Genomic DNA, 16495 nt, shown 5'->3' on the forward strand with positions numbered 1-16495 from the left:
CTCATGTCGGCGGTCGAAGAACTGGACTGGCTGCGTGTCTGCTGTGGCCTGAGCCACAGATGATAAGATCCCTAAACCAAGCTGCTGAGGACAGCAAGGACAGGGAGGTCGCTGCTGCAAAACCATAAAAACGCCGAGCGATGCACATGCGAATTTTTGTTCTTGGTTACAATACAAACATAGCTTGATTCCCAATGGACCGAAACCGCCATTGGCCGTTCCGCTAACAAATTTGTCAACATTGCCCACCGCCGCGCGTCAGGGCGTCCTACCAGCAGAATAGCCTGGGGCAAGAGTCTGAACACTCAAACTGTACTTCAATCATTGGCACACAGCCCACAGCCGCACGAATTGGTCGACGCGGCACCGGTTTCGGCGGGCAGCGCTGTCGACGGTTGGTGCGATGACGAACAACTTTCATAGAAACGCGGCACGCGATGGGCATGACGTCTGCAGCGTGGAGATCGTGGCAGCTGTCCGTTACTCCCGGCATCTGCACGGGGGACTCACCTTCATCAACTTGCCCTTGCCAGTCTGTGGCCCCGCCCGCTCGCGCACTCGCAGTTCCTTCGGCCCTTAGAAACTCTCTCGGCCAGCGCCTATACTATTGTACGCCAATCCCAACATAAGCGGTGACGCCTACCAGGCCTGGTAGCGCAGTAAGGCGTACCCACACATGGGAGACATCAGCGCCTGCACACGACAGGCGAGAAGCCTACATCGGCAAGCCCTAGCACTGCCTATCCCCAGCAACACATTACTCTGCGCCGGCCCTCCCTGCGCATCCCTCTCACGCCACCACCTTCGCCAGGAAGGTCATGTCTAGAATCTTCATGTCGTTGCTAACGTCGCATTTGACGATGCCGTCGGCATTGTCAATACCAATGAGCGTGCCTGTCACGCCTAGCACGTCCTGACTCTCCGCCTTGATGACCTTGACCTTGTCGCGCTTTGACGGGCGCACCACCGCCAGAGCCCGCGCGTCATGAGTCTCGAGCGCCGCGGAGGCTGCCACATTGGAGATACACAGGAATACAGTGAGAGGGGCGGTAGGAAGGCGGAGAGGGCAAAGCTACGGGCGGGAAGGATAGCTCGGAGTTGGCCCCACAACCAGCCGGTCGCGTAACCTGCAAACATCTGACTGTACCGAAGCTTATAACCACTAAACTATATTCGGCTTGAAAGCAGGCGCGCCCGAGGACGCAATTACCCCATGCTTTCATGACCTTTACGACAACCTCCGCATTATCATGCGTCATCTGTATAACGCAGCGGCACCCTTCCGTCCCTCCCGCTCGCCGCCCAGGGTTTGTGCGGCTAACCACGGCCATGCACAGCGCCCGCCCTCAAATTTGCCTCAATGCCACCAACATGACAGGTTACGTAGTTTTCCCGCATGCAGGTTCTTGCTCTTGCCGTCCCGCCTCCTACACCAGCCCCTTCCACCCCCTGGTGCTGGCGAACTCACCGTCTGCGCTGAAGCCGCTGTCCGGCGCGTAGTTCCCCGGCTGCACGCTGCAGGTGCCGTCCGACCCGGCCGCGCGCACCACGGCGTACCGGCCGCTGCCGGGCACCTGCACCAGGATGCTGGCCCACGTGCCGAAGTCCTCCACCACGCCCACCACCGCCGGCGTCCCCGCCTCCAGACCTGCACACGAAGCGAGCGCCAGTAACTTGGTGCAAGCATATTGCATGTTGGCCATACCCCCTTCCCGCCTACCGCATCATGCATGCAGGACACATAATCTTGAAGACATGCAAATGCAGACAAAAAACCTCACCCGGTGTCCCGGGCGTGTAGGCGTGCCCGGAGGGCGTGAACGCTGGCGTGTACGCGTTGGCGGGCGTGGGGGCCGTGAGGCCCGGCGTGCCCGTCGCAGCGTTTGTGCCGGGCGTGTACCCTGCCTCGTAGTGCCCTCCGCCTGGCGTAGGCGCTGCATCTACGCCTGGCGTGGGTGCGGGCAGGTACGGCGTCCGCGCCAGGCCGGGCGTGGGCGCCAGGTTGGGCGTGCCGGCGACACCGTGGTGGTGGTGGTCGGCCGGCGTGGGCGCGTGCATGGGCTCCTGAGGCGTGTAGCCCTGCGGCGTCAGCGCCGGCGTGTAGGCCTGCTGCTGCGGCGTGTGCGCGGTGCCGCCGTACCCGGGCGTGGGCGCGGTCATGGGCTGGTGCCGCCCCGGCAGCTCGTCGCCGTAATAGTCGTCGTTCTCGCCGCTGGTGTGGTGTGCTGGCGTGTACGGCGCGTGCGCGGGCGTGTAAGGCGCGTGCGCGGGGGTCATGGACGGGTGGGCGGGCGTCATGGAGTAGTGCGCGGGCGTCTGCATGCCCGGGTGCGCCGGCGTCTGTGGCGGGTAGCGGTTGTCGCTGGGGCCGCCGCGCCCGCCGGCGTAAGCGCCGCCGCTGGGGCCAGCGCGGTAGCCGCCCTCTGCGGACACCGCCGCCGCCATGGTGCCACTGCGGGGCACGTCGCCCAGCTGCACGTACTCCATGGGCACCGTCACCGGCCGGCCCGCCACAGCATCCAACTCCAGCTGCGGGGGTGAGGGTACGACAGGGCAAGGGTTACGCCACGAGGCCGGCAGGGGTTGTGCAGGTGCAGGGGCCTGGACGAGCGAGCTGCAATGCGCAAGCGGGAGAGCAAACCGCATACACCTTGGCAGCTAGATGACGGGCCGACCCACAACGCACCTGCACGTGCGTGGCCGTCTGCTGCTTGACGCGGCCGCGGTAGCCGTTGTACGGCCCCTTGGTCACCCGCACCACCTTGCCCACGTACTGCGAGTGCGCCTGCGCGTGAAAGGAGCGCCCGCTGAACTGGCCCGCGCCGCCCGGCCCCCGCCCACCGCCTGGCCCGCCCTGCATGCCGCCGCCGCGCTGCGGCAGCGCCATTTGGAATTTGCCGTCTGCGCCGATGCTGCCGGAGCTGCCAGCGTTCCCGCTGCTGGGGTCGTCCGGTCGCGGCGAGGCGGGCGTGTAGCGCGCCCAGCTGCCACCATAGCCGCTGCCGCCGGGCGAGGGGCCCACGCTGCCAGGCGTGGAGCGCACACTGCCGGGCGTGCCGCCAAGGATGGCCGAGGCGCGTGCGCTGTTGCCGCCGCCGCCGCTGCCGCCCGGTGCGCCGCGCAGGCGCGTGGCGAAGGAGCGCACCTGTGTGGCGAGTGCAGCAAACGATGTGTTCAAGACCTCCGCTTACACGTGTCCCTGAAGCGCATGTGCATTTTAAGGTTCCGCATGCGCTGCTTGCTGCACCCCTGCCTTCCACTCACCGCCACGTATCCGCCGTTCTCCGTCACATCCTTGCAGTGCAGGAACAGCGTGCCGCGCCAGATGAAAGCCACGCTGCCGCCGCGCTCCTTCATACGGCCGTTCAGCATAATCACCCAGTCTTTCTCCTTGACCTGCGCATGCAAAAGCGAGCACAGGTCACCAGCAAACGACGTAACCGTCCCACTGCTGCACCCATTCCCCATGTTGGTTTGAGTTCAGCCGCTCTCCGTACACCGCCACTACTCATTCCGCCATATGCACAATGCGGTGGGCCACCGACGCACCTGGTTCCCGCCCTGGTCCTGGGTGATGGGCTTCTGCTTAAACGTGACCTTGCGCTGGATGTCAGGCAGCCGGCACAGCCGCACATCGGGCTGGTCGGGCGTGCCGTTGGAAGTCAGCACCTGCGGGCACGCGACAGGTGGTGTCAGCAGCCGCTTCAGGCGCTTACATAGCGCTCAGCCACATGGGGTGTGTCTGTGCGGCAACCTGGCGAAGCGCCGCAAACACAAGGCCATGCCAGCACGAAGTATCGATTCACTGCGCCCACTCCCAGCGCCTGCCCGGTTCCCTCACCCTTGCCGCGTCCTTCTCAATCTTGACGATGACGCCCGCCGTGTTCTGGTTGATCTGCACCAGGTCGTGCAGCTGGTACTCGCCCAGCATCTCTATGCCGCTGGCCACCACATCGCTCTCCGTCAGGTCGCTGCACAAGGGCGAGAGGCCATAGCACGAGGCCATAGCACGATGTTCATTATGGGAGTAAGCACGCGCTGTCCGACTTCAGTTAGAAGATCCGTCGACGCGGGCGGGCAAGAACCAACATAACCGCCGCTGCCGAATCCGCCAACTCTGAACCCGGGCACTCAGTACTGAGAAGGGTGAGAGGCCGCGTCACTGTCGTACCGTGCGAACACCTTGATCTCCTCGCGGGTGGTGTCGGAGATCAGGTAGCACAGTGTCTCCTCCACGCGCACCACCATGCCCGTGTCGCCGCCGTACTGGCCCGCCAGCACACGCACACGCTGGCCCACCTGCAGCCCCAAGGTGGTGAGAAGTTACAAACGTCAGCACGCGCTCAGCAACGCGCCATGGCCCAGCCGCGGCCCAGCCGCTTGTGATACCACCCCACGGCGCCCGTACAGCCGTTGCTTCCCTCCACTCACAGCTTGAGCTCTCACCGGCCCCACCCCTCCGCTGTGCTCCACCACGACCACGCCCCCCACGAACACCCACGCGTACACAAAATAAAAACCCTCACGCTCGCTTGGCAACACTCGCAGTGATGTCACCCACCTCGAACACCTTGGCCAGCTCATCCATGTCAAACTCCACCTCCTCGCCGAAGCCTTTGATGTCTGGCACCGCCGTGACCTTGGTGCCGTCCGCCGACACGCCCGTCACGCGCGCCGTGAGGTTCTCCAGGTCGCCCTTCACGATGCGCACCGTGTCGCCCTTCATGAACGTGCCCTTGGTGGCGGCCGTGCCGTCCGTGGGCAGCGTGGCCATGAGCGAGGACAAGTCGGTGGCGGGCGCGTCGTCATCGCCGGTGGAGGCGGCGGCGTTAAAGCGCGCCACCTCCTCCAGGCCCGGCAGCGTGTCCAGCACCGTTAGCGTCTGGGAGAGTGGGCGAGGGCAAGGGTTGTGAGTGGCACGGTCGGGTTAGGAGATGAGGGAATGCTCGCTGGCCCAACTTCAAGGCCAGGGCTGAAGGTCGCGATGGGCACGGCGTGACGCTGGGCTTGGCACTGTGCGCAACGCTGAGCGTTTTGCTCGTGTAAATAATGGCCGAGGCTTGGGGGCTTACATTCATGATGGGGGCGGGGGTTTGTGGCAGGCTCACCTTAATGCCTACGCGGCGCTCCAGGTACCCGCCCACGAACTTGTGGGACAGCACCTGGTAGCACGGCATGCCCTGCTCAGCTGGCAGGCGCTGCACCAGCAGACCTGCGCAGGAGGCGGGTCCGAAGCAGCGGGCACGTCAGCCATCGGGCATTTGCTTCCTTCGCCCCTCTCGCCGCTCGCCATCATCTTGCCTCCCGCCCGCCCATGCAGCATGAAAGCCCAGTTCGCGTCTGCCCCCCCGCCGCCACTCACCCGCCACACGCGCCTCTTCCGGGTTGAACACCTTGGCCGATGGCCGCACCGTGGGCGCCCGGCCAAAGGGGTTCTTCTTTCGCTGCTCCTCAGTCTGCACCACCACACGTTGGCGACACGCAAGAGCTCAGTACCTTGACCCAGGCAAGACCATGTCCCTTTTTGATCTTCAGTACGCTCACCCAACGTGCAGCTGCTGCCCCTTCTTCCCCTCCTGACACGCCCTCGCCTAGACGCCCTCAGAGCCCCCCCCCCCAGCCGCGGCCGCACCCTGTTGGCCATCTGGTTGAAGTCCAGGCGGTGCAGCAGCTTGACGACTGCGCGACCCGCCACGCTGTCCACCTCCACCACCCGGGCCAGGTCATCCTTGTACAGGCCGCTGCGCACACGCACCCACGTGTCGCGGGCTGCGGCCGGGGGGCGCAGGGGCGGGGCAGAGTGGCGAAGGGTTCAAGAACGCATTGCCAACAGGAAGCGCCGAGACTTCGAGAGCTCAGCTCGCCGCCCCTGCCAGAACCTAACGCGGGGCGGGGCGGAAACAGCCATGGGTGCCGAACCCACGCCGCTTGCTGCAGCCTTGGCAGGCGCACTCACCCATGTCGTCCTTGGCCTTCTTGTTCACGGTGACGGCGTCCACCATCTCGTTCAGTGGCACCAGCTTGGCGCCCCTGCCGATGTACACGGTGCGCAGGCCGCGGATGGCGTCCATCACATGACTCTCCTTGGCCGCCTCCACGTAGATGAAGCCCTGTAGTGGAGGTGGAGGCGAGCGTGGGTGCGACGGGAGTGAGGAAGCCGCGCCTGCAAGCTGCTCATGTTCCCCTTGTGCCGACCCTGTTGGCGCCGCCCCTTCTACGCTTCGTCCTTGGCACTTGCCCTCCCCAGCTCCTCCTGCCGCTGTATCCTCTTCCCCTCCCCCACATCCTCCTCGTCTTCCTCCCCTTCCTCCTCCTCCCTCTCCGCGCACCGGCAGATGGTCCAGCGCCACCGCCGACATAATGCGCAGCGGCGTGCCCCGCTCCGCCATGGTGTAGCACTTCTGCAGCAGCTGCACCACCGCCTCGCGCTCGTGGCCGACCTTGCAGGTCACCAGCCACAGCTTGGGGTCGTTGGGCGTGGGCAGCAGGCCCTGCTGGCCCACCACGCCCGTGTCCGCCGTGTCCGGGATGTCCTCACCCTGTGCATGTTTCGGGGAGCGGAGAGGAGTGCCGAACACCGCGCCGAGTGCAAGGTCCAGTTAGACAGAGCTCATCACGACTGGCGCTGCCAGTGTGGCTGTGGCCCTTGGCGAGCTTGTGAGGGCCACCCGCATGCTGTGTCAGTCTGCCTGTCTTACGGTGCCTGTCTTACGGTTACCGGTAGTTTGGATAATATATCCCAACCCGAAGCTCTGCACCACAGGCGTTCAAAGTTGCTGCCCCATTCGTGACGGCAGCACCGCAGCACTGGGTCTCTTGGCCCCTGCCCGGCCGCAAAGTGTGCGCGTCCGCCCCAGCTTCACATGCCCCATCCCGCCGCATCTGCAGTACAGCCAGCATATGAGCCAGCCTGCTAGCCGGCAATGTACCTGGTAGTCTTTGTAGCGCTCCTCGATGCGGCGCAGGATGTCCTCCTCCTGCGCGTTGTCCTCCTCGCGGTTGATCCGCCGGTAGTTCAGCGGCGCCGTGTTAGCGTCCGGAATCTCCACGTCGCGGTCATCAATCAGGTCCTCCGCGTCCTCCTGCAAGTGGCCCGTAGCACATGCACACGCAGCGTGCCAGGTGCGGTCATGCGGCTGGTAGGCGGGGACGTGCGTGCAAGTGTGGGCATATGGCTGACCAGCCACCCTCCTGCCAGTGCGTTCAGTTGCCGCCCTCCCGTCTGGTGCTCCGCCGCTCGTAGCCGCCAGGATGCAGCCTCGGCCGCCCAATGCGCCGTGCGTTGATCATGACATCCCGCCCACACTTGAAGCATAGCGTCTAAGTGACGCCGGGAGCCTGAGTCCTTGGAGGGGACGGCTGCAGTACCCCACCCCACACCCGCCTGTCATGAGAGCTCCGCCTTGGTCCTGTCGCCCGTGGAAACTACTGCGACGCATCTAGCCCTTCCTAGCTAAAATCCGGCCAGCAGCTAGGCCCCCTCGGTAGCGCGAGCCTCCGATCCAGTCTGCAGCTCGCTGATAAAGGTCACTTGTGGCCCCCGGTTGCGACATATATGACCATGCCAAGCTTACCTCGACTTCTTCCTCTTCGTCTTCATCATCCACGTCGGCAATATCATCAATGAACACCGAGCGGTTCTTCTTCTTTGGTTTGCCTCCTTCATCGTCATCGTCCTCCTGTTTTTATTGGATGATTGACGACTTCATGCTTCCCGGTGAGCCAGAACGACCAGCAGCGCCGCATGCAGTCTTGGCGCTCGCTGAAAATAGGTGCGCTAGTAGTGCGTACCTCGTCATCCTCCTCAGCTGCTTCGTCCACGAAGGCAGAGACGCGGCGCTTCTTCTTTTTGCCCGCATCCTCCCCGTCTGAGCCCGAGGCGTCTTCGTCCTCTAGGTCCAGATCCTCTTCCTCCTCGGCACCTCCATCCTCATCGTCATCGTCATAAGCGCGCTTCTTCCCCATGACCCTCCACAACGAAGATGCAAACGTCTGTGGCCAATTTCAAGCGTTTGTTGCAAACTCTGTACCTAACAAGTATAGCTAGATAATTATTGGGGTGGTAGAATGCCTATACAGTGGAAAGACGGAGGTAAGAGGTCAAGCCTGCGACGGGGGAAGCAACCGCTAGCATGGGGGTAGGGCACACAGAATGGGCTATGTCCTGCTTCGGCCGGCTGGCCGGCCTCCCGGCGTGCTTGCGCGCCCGGGTTATCTTCTCTTGAGAACTTGGAAATGCTTGGGTCTAAACAGCCGGTCATGGCCTGATACGCGCAGACACGCGGCTGCACGTGGCAGCCAGTGTCAGCGTACTAGGGACGACTAGGGCAGGAACCTGCACTTGGTCCGACATGGGGTGCAGGGACCCGGCGAGCTCGTCCTCCCGGCGGCATTCATGGACTTCAGATTGTTTTTGGGCTGAGCCCCCCGAGCGAAGCGATCCAGGGAGGGGCGAAGCCCCCCAGGATTGCCCCTGTCCGTGCCTGCCTGCCTGCCTGCGTGCCTGCCTGCGTCGACAAAAAGTGCCAAACTGGCGCAAACCGCGAGTGCCACGTATTATTAATTGCTATTCCCTATTGTAGAAAAATAGGCGGCAGGGAAAACTCGGCCGGAGCGAGAAGCGACCTCGCGAGTCCATGGACATCTTGACTTTCTTCAGTCCGCGAGTATAGCTCTTGGGCCCTGAATATCTTACATCCATGTGTCAAAACATGTCGACGACAAGCGTCTTGGGGCAAGAGTGTTGAAAGTTTGTGCAACAGCCGAACCATGCGTGCCGATCCCGCCTTAAATGCGTCGCGGCCCGGGATCCCGCGCCCGAGCCCGGCTAGCCGTTTGCGGTGCTTGAGTGGGATGTGGGTGAGGTGCATTTGGGATATCATGGACCGTGAAGTGGCGTGGGTAAGGTGGCGTGGCGTGGCGGGGACAGGGCATGTCGGTGCCTCGGCACGGCGTTGGCATAGTGGCCAGTCCCGCTGGATGGGCTTGCAAGGGTGCTGTTCATGTCGCCGGTGCCCATCGTCACATCCCTTGCGCTTCATGGGGCTCAGCCCATTTTCCAGCTGTACAAAGCTGACACCCCTTGTCGCTGCTGTCCCGGCAGTACTGCTACCGGATTGAGGAGAACTGCATACTGGCGCATTACTCAGCAGACTGCAGAGGTCTGCTAGCTGGCGGCACTTGCAGCAAGCCACGGTGACCGCTTCAAGGCCCTTCACCAGCGTGAACGGTTAAGCACTTAAGCGTCTTACACAGCGGGCAAGACTCTCCGCGGCAGGTCCACCTCCTGGCCGCATGCTACCACGTGCTCACGCCTCAAGTCGCAGTGAGCAATAAGCCTCATTGAAGCTGGTTGGGACCGCTCACTCCACTCAAATGACCTTGAGCCACTGTTGCACTCAGTGTGTTGACCGCAACGCTGCACGCGCTCCTTTCCCGCGGTCCCGCGCTCTCATCAGCAACCACGGCCCTCTCTACCTGGCATATGTAGAGCTCATGCGCTCACAATGACACTTCCGCACCTGATCCAACACAGGCCCCGCAAAACAATTAAAATCACGATTAACAAGGCGGGTTGCATGTAGTGCCTTCATCCCAGTTGAATTCGATCCAAGCAACTCTCCCGTCTATCCGCCGCATTCTCCGGGCCATCCATCAGGACCCATACAAACGAACAAACGCTCCAGCCACGAACAAAACTTTTGTGTTAGGTCGAACCCGCACGAACTGCAATCCACGCGCCAAAATCTGCAGCCCGCGCACGCCATTTCCTAGCTCCATCGCGCCTCGCCCGCCCGCCAATGCTATTGAATTGAGTTTGTTTACTTCTCCTTGTTGAACATGTTGCCGAAGGCGCCGAAGGTGGCCTTCACGGCGTTCCAGTTCACTACGGGCTCGTCGTACTTGTCGAGCACGGCCTGGAACTTGGGGTTGGCGCGGGCCTACAATACCAGGGTCGGCAACCAGGCGCAGGGGCATACGTCAGCGCACGCCATAAGCATGGTGACGATGCAAGCAGTCTCTGACGGAGCTTGCTGTCCTGGTGCAGTAGCTGGGTGCGGCCCTCTCAACCCGTCAGCCGTCCGGGCCCTCCACCCAACCTCCTGCTCGCCCCGCCCCCGCCCCGCCGCCTGCCCGTACCTTGGACAGGTTCTTGTCCCGGCGGATCTGGTCGTAGTTGTCGAAGCCCGACAGCATGGCCGCGTCCAACGACTTGATGGCCTCCTCAACCTGGCCAGTTTGTGCGTTCGTTAGTTAGGTGGTCGCGGCAAGCGACTACGGCGTTCAGAACCCTTGCATCTGGCGTCGGTGGACACCTGCATTACGGCTACCTAAACAACCGTGGTTGCCGACTATGACGTTCGACGCACGTCAACAGCAAATGCCTGCACGCGCGGGGGCTGATGTTCAGGGCTCACGCCCGCGCACCTGGTCCAGCATGCTGTAGCAGCAGGCGATGTTGTACTGGGTGACCTTGTAGATGGGGGTGTTGCGCGAGAAGTTGTCGCCCACGAAGTTGCGGGGCTCCATGGCGATGATGTTCTCGAACTCCACCAGGGCGCCCTGGGCGACGAAGTGCGGGTGTGCGCGAGGGCATGCTTAGTGCCACAACAAAAGCTTCTGCTGCATGGCGTTGCACTGGCCTCCACCCCGTCCCACTCAGGCGCCATATACCCCATGCCCACCATCGCCGCTGTCCCACGCAAGCCCAGACGCAATGCCTGAAGAGTCAGGTACAGTACTAAGGAGAACCCCAAGCCTTTTCAAAAACTGCAGTTGCCCTCCCTTCCGACAATCAGCAACTCCGTTGATACACACCTGGATGTCGTTCTCCTTGAACTTGGCCAGAGCATCGTCGAACATCTCGCGACGCTTGCGCTCGTTCTCCTTGCGCTGCACGTAGTTACGCGCCTGGATCTCCTTTGTGCCAGCGCCGTAGTTGCCGCCGGCGCGCTCCTTCTTCCATTGCTTCTCAGCCGCGTCCAGGCCCTCCTCCTGTCGCACGTATGCCCAGATTGCTGAGGTAAGGTTCCGCACGCATAAGTTGACTGAACGCTAGCTCCTTCATTGTCCTGGGCGCACCGCTCTGCAGCACCCAGCACTCCCAGCACTGCCTTTGACTACTGCCTCCGGCCACTCATAGCCTTTCCAAGCGGCGGCAGTCTAGCTGGTCTCCTCGCCGTCGCCCAGGGCGTGGTGTCGAAGGGCCCCTGACATACCCGCCTACGAAAGGCAGCGCCTGGCCTCAGCCAGCCGGCCCCAGCTTTATCCAGGCAAAGTATACTCATCACACCAATTGCGCAGCCCGGCCCCTGCCCCCACAGTCCACCATACCGCCGATCAGCCCATGGCCTACCCCACCTTTAGTTCGCTCCGGCCGCTCACTTACAGCCGCCCCAACTCTCGATGCCGCCCTCTCTCCCTCCCCGCCTCCCCCTCCAGCCCTTCCCCACGCGCACCTCCAGCGCGGACAGGTCGCCGTAGTTCTTCTTCAGCTTCATGTACACAGTGCCGCTGCGGGTGCGGATGGCGTACATGATCTGCGGAGGGCAGACATGGCAGGAAGGGCGCACTTGCGGTGAGCAACTGCCAGAACAGCGATGTGTGCCCTTTTAAGCACGTGCGCGCGGCTCCACTGAAACGACAAGCAATGAAGACAGCATGGATTCACGTGGCCTCTGCCGCTCAGCTCCGCGCGGCTGCCGCTGCCCTGTCCTTCAGTAGTCCCCTGCCCTGTCCGCCTTATCCTGCACTCGAAGGCAGAGCGCCGCCAGCGCCTCATCCTGGGAGCAGTCACGCCGGTTGCAGCGATGTGGCGGCTTCTGGGCTGCGTCTGCTCGCCCTTCTGCTCCCGCCATGCGCCGCGGGGGCGTAAATCCGCCTGCGCCTGAGTGTCTGACTGGGCCCCCTCCCCCGGCTGACAGCTCAACCTGGTGCCCCCGGAAGACAGCTGAACGTGAGCCGCCGCCTCACCTGGCCGAAGTTCTCGGCCTTCCAGACCTCAGAGCCGAACGAGGCGCTGATCTCCACGATCTTATCACCGGGCTGCGGGAGTAGTAGGAGCCGGACGGAGGGAGGGATGGAACCGGTTAACGAGACAGAACCGGTCAATGGGACACAACGGGTGAAGAGAGGGCAACCTTGCACAAGATTTGGCGCATTCAGCACCAGCCCTGCCCAACCTAGAGCTGGGAGTGCCGCGCGCACCTGCACGCGGGCATCGATGTTGCCGGCCTTGGGGTTCACTTCAATGATGTAGGCACCACCGTCGTTACCGCGAGCGAACTTGAAGCCCAGAGGCTTGGGCAGGTCCAGCTGCAAGTAACAAGAAGTAGGTATTCACCAGGACCAGAGGCGTCAGGCCATTGAGCTGAGGGGCGTCAGCGGGTAACCGTTCAGGCACACACACGCCCCAGCACCACACCCCACGCCGAGCCGGCTAACCACTGCCCCACAACCGCCCATGCGCGCCGCACGCATTCAGCCTGGTCGTCATACACGCGTTCCAGCCGCGCTCGCGAGCCGACCAGCGCAACACTCTTGCCACTGATTGCAACGCATCCACTTCTTTGGAAGCTAGTCCCTGGCACGAGCTGCTTCCTGCTTATCTCTATCGATTCACCTCGATGTATTCGGCCTCTGAAGTAGCAGCCTGGGCGGGCTTGGTGCCGGTCTGCGCCTGGCACAGCACCTGGCGACGAGACACAGCCTGCGCGATGTGAAAAATAGACGATTCAGATACATTTTGATTACAAGCAGCCCGCAGCACAAGACCCACTTCACGGGGGTCGCAAAACTCAGAACCACTCACCTTGGGCGCGACCGACGAAGCCGAAGCCACAACCGTCCTGCAGGCGACCCGCATCATTTTATTGCATCGTGATCCATCGTGTAGACTCACAGTTAAGCTTACCGCTCGGCGCGAGAGCTAGCCAGAGGCCGGAGCATCGCCACAGGCGCGGGGCGAGCACCCGAAGGAGCCACAACGTTGATGGGCTTAACGGCCAGCATTTTTGTTAGGGGCGCGGGAGGATTTGGCGACTTGAAAGTAAAGACAAGGTGAGACGGGCAGCTTTTGTGTGGCCGCATGGACAATGCGTGCCTGTTGAGCGTTTGGGAAGCCCCCTATCGGGCCCCACGACCCCCGGCCCCATCCTCAACTCTTGCGAAGGCTGTGAAACTTACTCAGCCTACATGTTGGAGTCACCGATTAATCCCGTGAGCGCATTCAGTTACGTAAGTCGGTTGCTGGCCAACATGCTCCGCTGTTGCAGATGAGGTGCCATCATCCAGCTGGCATTACGGTACTGCTGTCCTGTCACCCCGTGCCGTGCACATAGCTTCTGGAGTGCTAACATTTCTGGCTGCCAGCTGTGCCGATGGCTAAAGGCTACTCCGTGCACTATGAATGCGGATGTTACAGAGGGGACAGTCCCAGCACCCTTGCTCGCGTCCTGGCGTCCCCCCCACCATCAGATAGGTGGCACACTCCTTTCACGGCTGTTTGTCGTCGTGCAGCCACATGCTTACATCAATCTGAACAGGATGGTAACCTACTGAAGATACAAGCGGACATCGTCAAGCCACACCACCCAGCCGCTACACAGCATACCAGAACCATCTCACGACATTCGCGGGAGTCAATCGTTGCTCGTGATGGCCAGCCTGTGCAATCGTGGCCATCCGCCCCTTCCTCTCCAGGCACTTGGTATCCAACCCCTTCACCAAGCTTGCCGGTTGCCTGCGTTACTTCGTGTTCAAGTACACCCTACGCCACCGTTAACGAAGTGCTTGCGAGTGAATGCGAATGCAAGACGCCGTCGCGAGCTCCAGGCTAGCAATAAACATCACGAAAGAAGTTAGTGTCAGCGGCAATGCGGTTACTTGTTACCTTCGAGACGAGACACCGGTGCGCGCTCCACGCTGCTCCGCATTCGGCACGCCAAACGGAGTCCGAGTGTCGTGGAGACTGCTGCCGCTTGCAGGGGCGGACGCGTTCCAGCTCGCAACTAGGCTGCTGCCATTCGCCGCGACAACGCGAAACCCACAAAATGCACCCACCTGGAACGGAGCCAGGCATCCGCGGGCGCCCATGGAGCATATGCGTGGGCAAGCGGAAAGAAACGGGAGAAGAAAGAAGCGGCGTGGCGGATGTCAGTAGCCGATGCCGGGCAAAGCTGCCGAGCAAGTGAAGCAGGGTGGCTGCCTAGCTGGGGCCGGGCTGATTAGAGGGCTGAACGGCGGCTGCACCGGGCGAGCTGTACTGGTAGTATGTACTGGCGCCGGCCAAGCGTGGTAAGTATGGGCGCCGCTGCATGGATCCCGCCCCCATGTGCCGCGGCGAGGCTGGCGACGATGCAGTGGCGTACAGCTGACAGCTGAGACGGACGGGCGCGGACCGCTGTGCGGTTCCCCACACCCGTCCAGGGACCGGCCCACGCACGGTGCAGCGGGGCCGGCCGGGTGGGGGAACCGTGCTGACAGCTGAGTGGGCGGCGGGCGGAGGGCTGGCCGAGCTCGGTGCGTGTCCACGGCATGTACCCGAAACCGCTGAAAAGCCAAACCAAGAAACAAATTCTCCAGAACCAAATAACCAAGGTGTAAGACGACGACGACCCGTCCGCGCAGTGCTGCAATCGCGTGCATGCGGCCGCGTGAATGCTCAGGCTGCACCCGCAAGCGGGAGGCTCGCCAGTTCCAAACGCTCGAGGGCGGAACCTCGAGTGGGTCCCTGCCACTGGGCAACAGATACCGGCGTGAACTTGCCGGGGCCCAGGGGCGATTATCCCTGATACGCCCTGTTAACGAAGTGCTTGCGAGTGAATGCGAATGCAAGACGCCGTCGCGAGCTCCAGGCTAGCAATAAACATCACGAAAGAAGTTAGTGTCAGCGGCAATGCGGTTACTTGTTACCTTCGAGACGAGACACCGGTGCGCGCTCCACGCTGCTCCGCATTCGGCACGCCAAACGGAGTCCGAGTGTCGTGGAGACTGCTGCCGCTTGCAGGGGCGGACGCGTTCCAGCTCGCAACTAGGCTGCTGCCATTCGCCGCGACAACGCGAAACCCACAAAATGCACCCACCTGGAACGGAGCCAGGCATCCGCGGGCGCCCATGGAGCATATGCGTGGGCAAGCGGAAAGAAACGGGAGAAGAAAGAAGCGGCGTGGCGGATGTCAGTAGCCGATGCCGGGCAAAGCTGCCGAGCAAGTGAAGCAGGGTGGCTGCCTAGCTGGGGCCGGGCTGATTAGAGGGCTGAACGGCGGCTGCACCGGGCGAGCTGTACTGGTAGTATGTACTGGCGCCGGCCAAGCGTGGTAAGTATGGGCGCCGCTGCATGGATCCCGCCCCCATGTGCCGCGGCGAGGCTGGCGACGATGCAGTGGCGTACAGCTGACAGCCACCAAAAGTCTAAAATAGCATTCGATTCGGACTCTTGGGACGCCGTCACTCGCAATGCAGGCGAAAGCATGTTCCCAAGCATCTATCTGCCTTGTGATAGCCAGTAATCGGCGGTACATACGACCGGCACGCCGTCCGCGCTGCCATCACAAACCCCATACATACCCCAAGCGTCATCAGACATCTCACGGCCTACTACTCGCTAATCCACAGGCGCCGCATGACACCGCCACGACACCATACCTAGGCGCTGAGGCGCCCCCACCGAAGCGTTAGCCTCATCGCCAACCTGCTAAGCCTAGCGCTACGTGTACCACGCACCGCCGTGTACCACGCACCGCCTTTGTGCCAGGGTCACACAGCCACGCGTGCCCCGTTTCGCACCAGGGCCATAACCACACTCCGCATAGCTCCAAGCATCACGTCTATGGCCTCACTTCCATACAATGTACGTGCCTGTCATTGACAGGGGCAGCTCTGTATCAACAGCTGATTGAAGCCCCGCCGCCGCCTGAAAGCTAAGGCCAAGCCTGCCTTGCGCTGCCACCAGGCCTGCGTGTTCTCACTTGTCCTTCTTCTTCTCCTTGCGTTTCAACGTGTCAGCCATGGCGCCCTTCATGATGATGACCATGCTCTGGCTGAACTTAGCGTACTGCGTGGGGCTGACGGTCGTGGAAATGTGCCGCTTGCCGTCGTTGGCACGTATGAGACACACATACTCCCGCGTTGGGTCCGGCTTCTTGGCCTTGCGCGGCTTCATATTTGACCGCTTCATTGTAATCCACACGCTGCCACTCTTGTTGCGCTCATACATCTTGTGGAGCTCGGACAAGAACGGATCCGGCTCAAGTAGCACCATCTTTGCCTACAGCGCAAGAACTAGCGTGTTCTGATGTGTTCCTCTTGCAGAAATTTGCAATGATCAGTGCAAAGCCTCAGAAGCACGGGACCGGCTGCAAAATAGTAGCGGCGGAGGCGCTTCAAGTGCGGGATTCGGTGTGTGACAAGAGCCAATTGTTTAACTGTATTCCTCAGCGATAATCATCCCTGCCAGTGTCGTGTGAGCCTAGCCAGCGTTTGGGCGAAAAACGTC

The 16495-nt window shown here is 62.1% G+C and overlaps 3 protein-coding genes across 4 annotated transcripts; all 3 read right to left on the reverse strand.

Annotated features, from left to right (window-relative positions):
* Nucleotides 1-154: 154 nt before the first annotated feature.
* CHLRE_01g031050v5 (uncharacterized protein) lies at nt 155-8316 on the reverse strand. 2 transcript variants are annotated; one of them, XM_043058638.1, is made up of 17 exons: nt 7792-8316; nt 7575-7679; nt 6930-7082; nt 6330-6539; nt 5957-6110; nt 5633-5769; nt 5363-5456; nt 5109-5212; nt 4562-4882; nt 4172-4299; nt 3842-3971; nt 3550-3669; nt 3265-3396; nt 2687-3145; nt 1782-2529; nt 1469-1648; nt 155-1008 (listed from the first exon to the last, which is right to left on the reverse strand). In XM_043058638.1, exons 1-17 carry the CDS (start codon nt 7963-7965, stop codon nt 791-793), a joined length of 3567 nt encoding a protein of 1188 aa, XP_042928552.1. In that variant the 5' UTR covers nt 7966-8316; the 3' UTR covers nt 155-790. The 2 variants fall into 2 exon arrangements, with proteins under 2 accessions (XP_042928552.1, XP_001690057.1); XM_001690005.3 differs by having other exon boundaries at nt 7792-8060.
* Nucleotides 8317-9128: 812 nt separating this feature from the next.
* CHLRE_01g031100v5 (uncharacterized protein) lies at nt 9129-13034 on the reverse strand. The gene is made up of 10 exons (XM_001690006.2): nt 12914-13034; nt 12812-12848; nt 12623-12709; nt 12208-12315; nt 11974-12045; nt 11460-11540; nt 10819-10995; nt 10429-10563; nt 10141-10230; nt 9129-9941 (listed from the first exon to the last, which is right to left on the reverse strand). The coding sequence occupies exons 1-10, from the start codon at nt 13009-13011 to the stop codon at nt 9822-9824; spliced, it is 1005 nt and encodes a 334-aa protein (XP_001690058.2). The 5' UTR covers nt 13012-13034; the 3' UTR covers nt 9129-9821.
* A 371-nt stretch (nt 13035-13405) lies between these two features.
* On the reverse strand, nt 13406-16443 carry CHLRE_01g031200v5 (uncharacterized protein). The gene has a single exon (XM_043058639.1). The coding sequence runs from the start codon at nt 16259-16261 to the stop codon at nt 15965-15967; it is 297 nt and encodes a 98-aa protein (XP_042928553.1). The 5' UTR covers nt 16262-16443; the 3' UTR covers nt 13406-15964.
* Between the last annotated feature and the right edge of the window lie 52 nt (nt 16444-16495).

This window comes from Chlamydomonas reinhardtii, chromosome 1, assembly GCF_000002595.2.
Source record: "Chlamydomonas reinhardtii strain CC-503 cw92 mt+ chromosome 1, whole genome shotgun sequence".
NCBI lineage: Eukaryota > Viridiplantae > Chlorophyta > Chlorophyceae > Chlamydomonadales > Chlamydomonadaceae > Chlamydomonas > Chlamydomonas reinhardtii.

Coding starts and splice junctions, on each gene's coding strand:
- CHLRE_01g031100v5 (XM_001690006.2), bottom strand. CDS start 13,011: ATGCTGGCCGTTAAGCCCATCAACGTTGTGGCTCCTTCGGGTGCTCGC. Junction 12,710..12,811: donor CTTCGTCGGTCGCGCCCAAG/GTGAGTGGTTCT, acceptor CACATCGCGCAG/GCTGTGTCTCGTCGCCAGGT. Junction 9,942..10,140: donor GGGACAAGAACCTGTCCAAG/GTACGGGCAGGC, acceptor CTGGTATTGTAG/GCCCGCGCCAACCCCAAGTT.
- CHLRE_01g031050v5 (XM_043058638.1), bottom strand. CDS start 7,965: ATGGGGAAGAAGCGCGCTTATGACGATGACGATGAGGATGGAGGTGCC. Junction 6,540..6,929: donor AGCGCTACAAAGACTACCAG/GTACATTGCCGG, acceptor AAACATGCACAG/GGTGAGGACATCCCGGACAC. Junction 4,883..5,108: donor AGCGCCGCGTAGGCATTAAG/GTGAGCCTGCCA, acceptor CCACTCTCCCAG/ACGCTAACGGTGCTGGACAC.
- CHLRE_01g031200v5 (XM_043058639.1), bottom strand. CDS start 16,261: ATGGTGCTACTTGAGCCGGATCCGTTCTTGTCCGAGCTCCACAAGATG.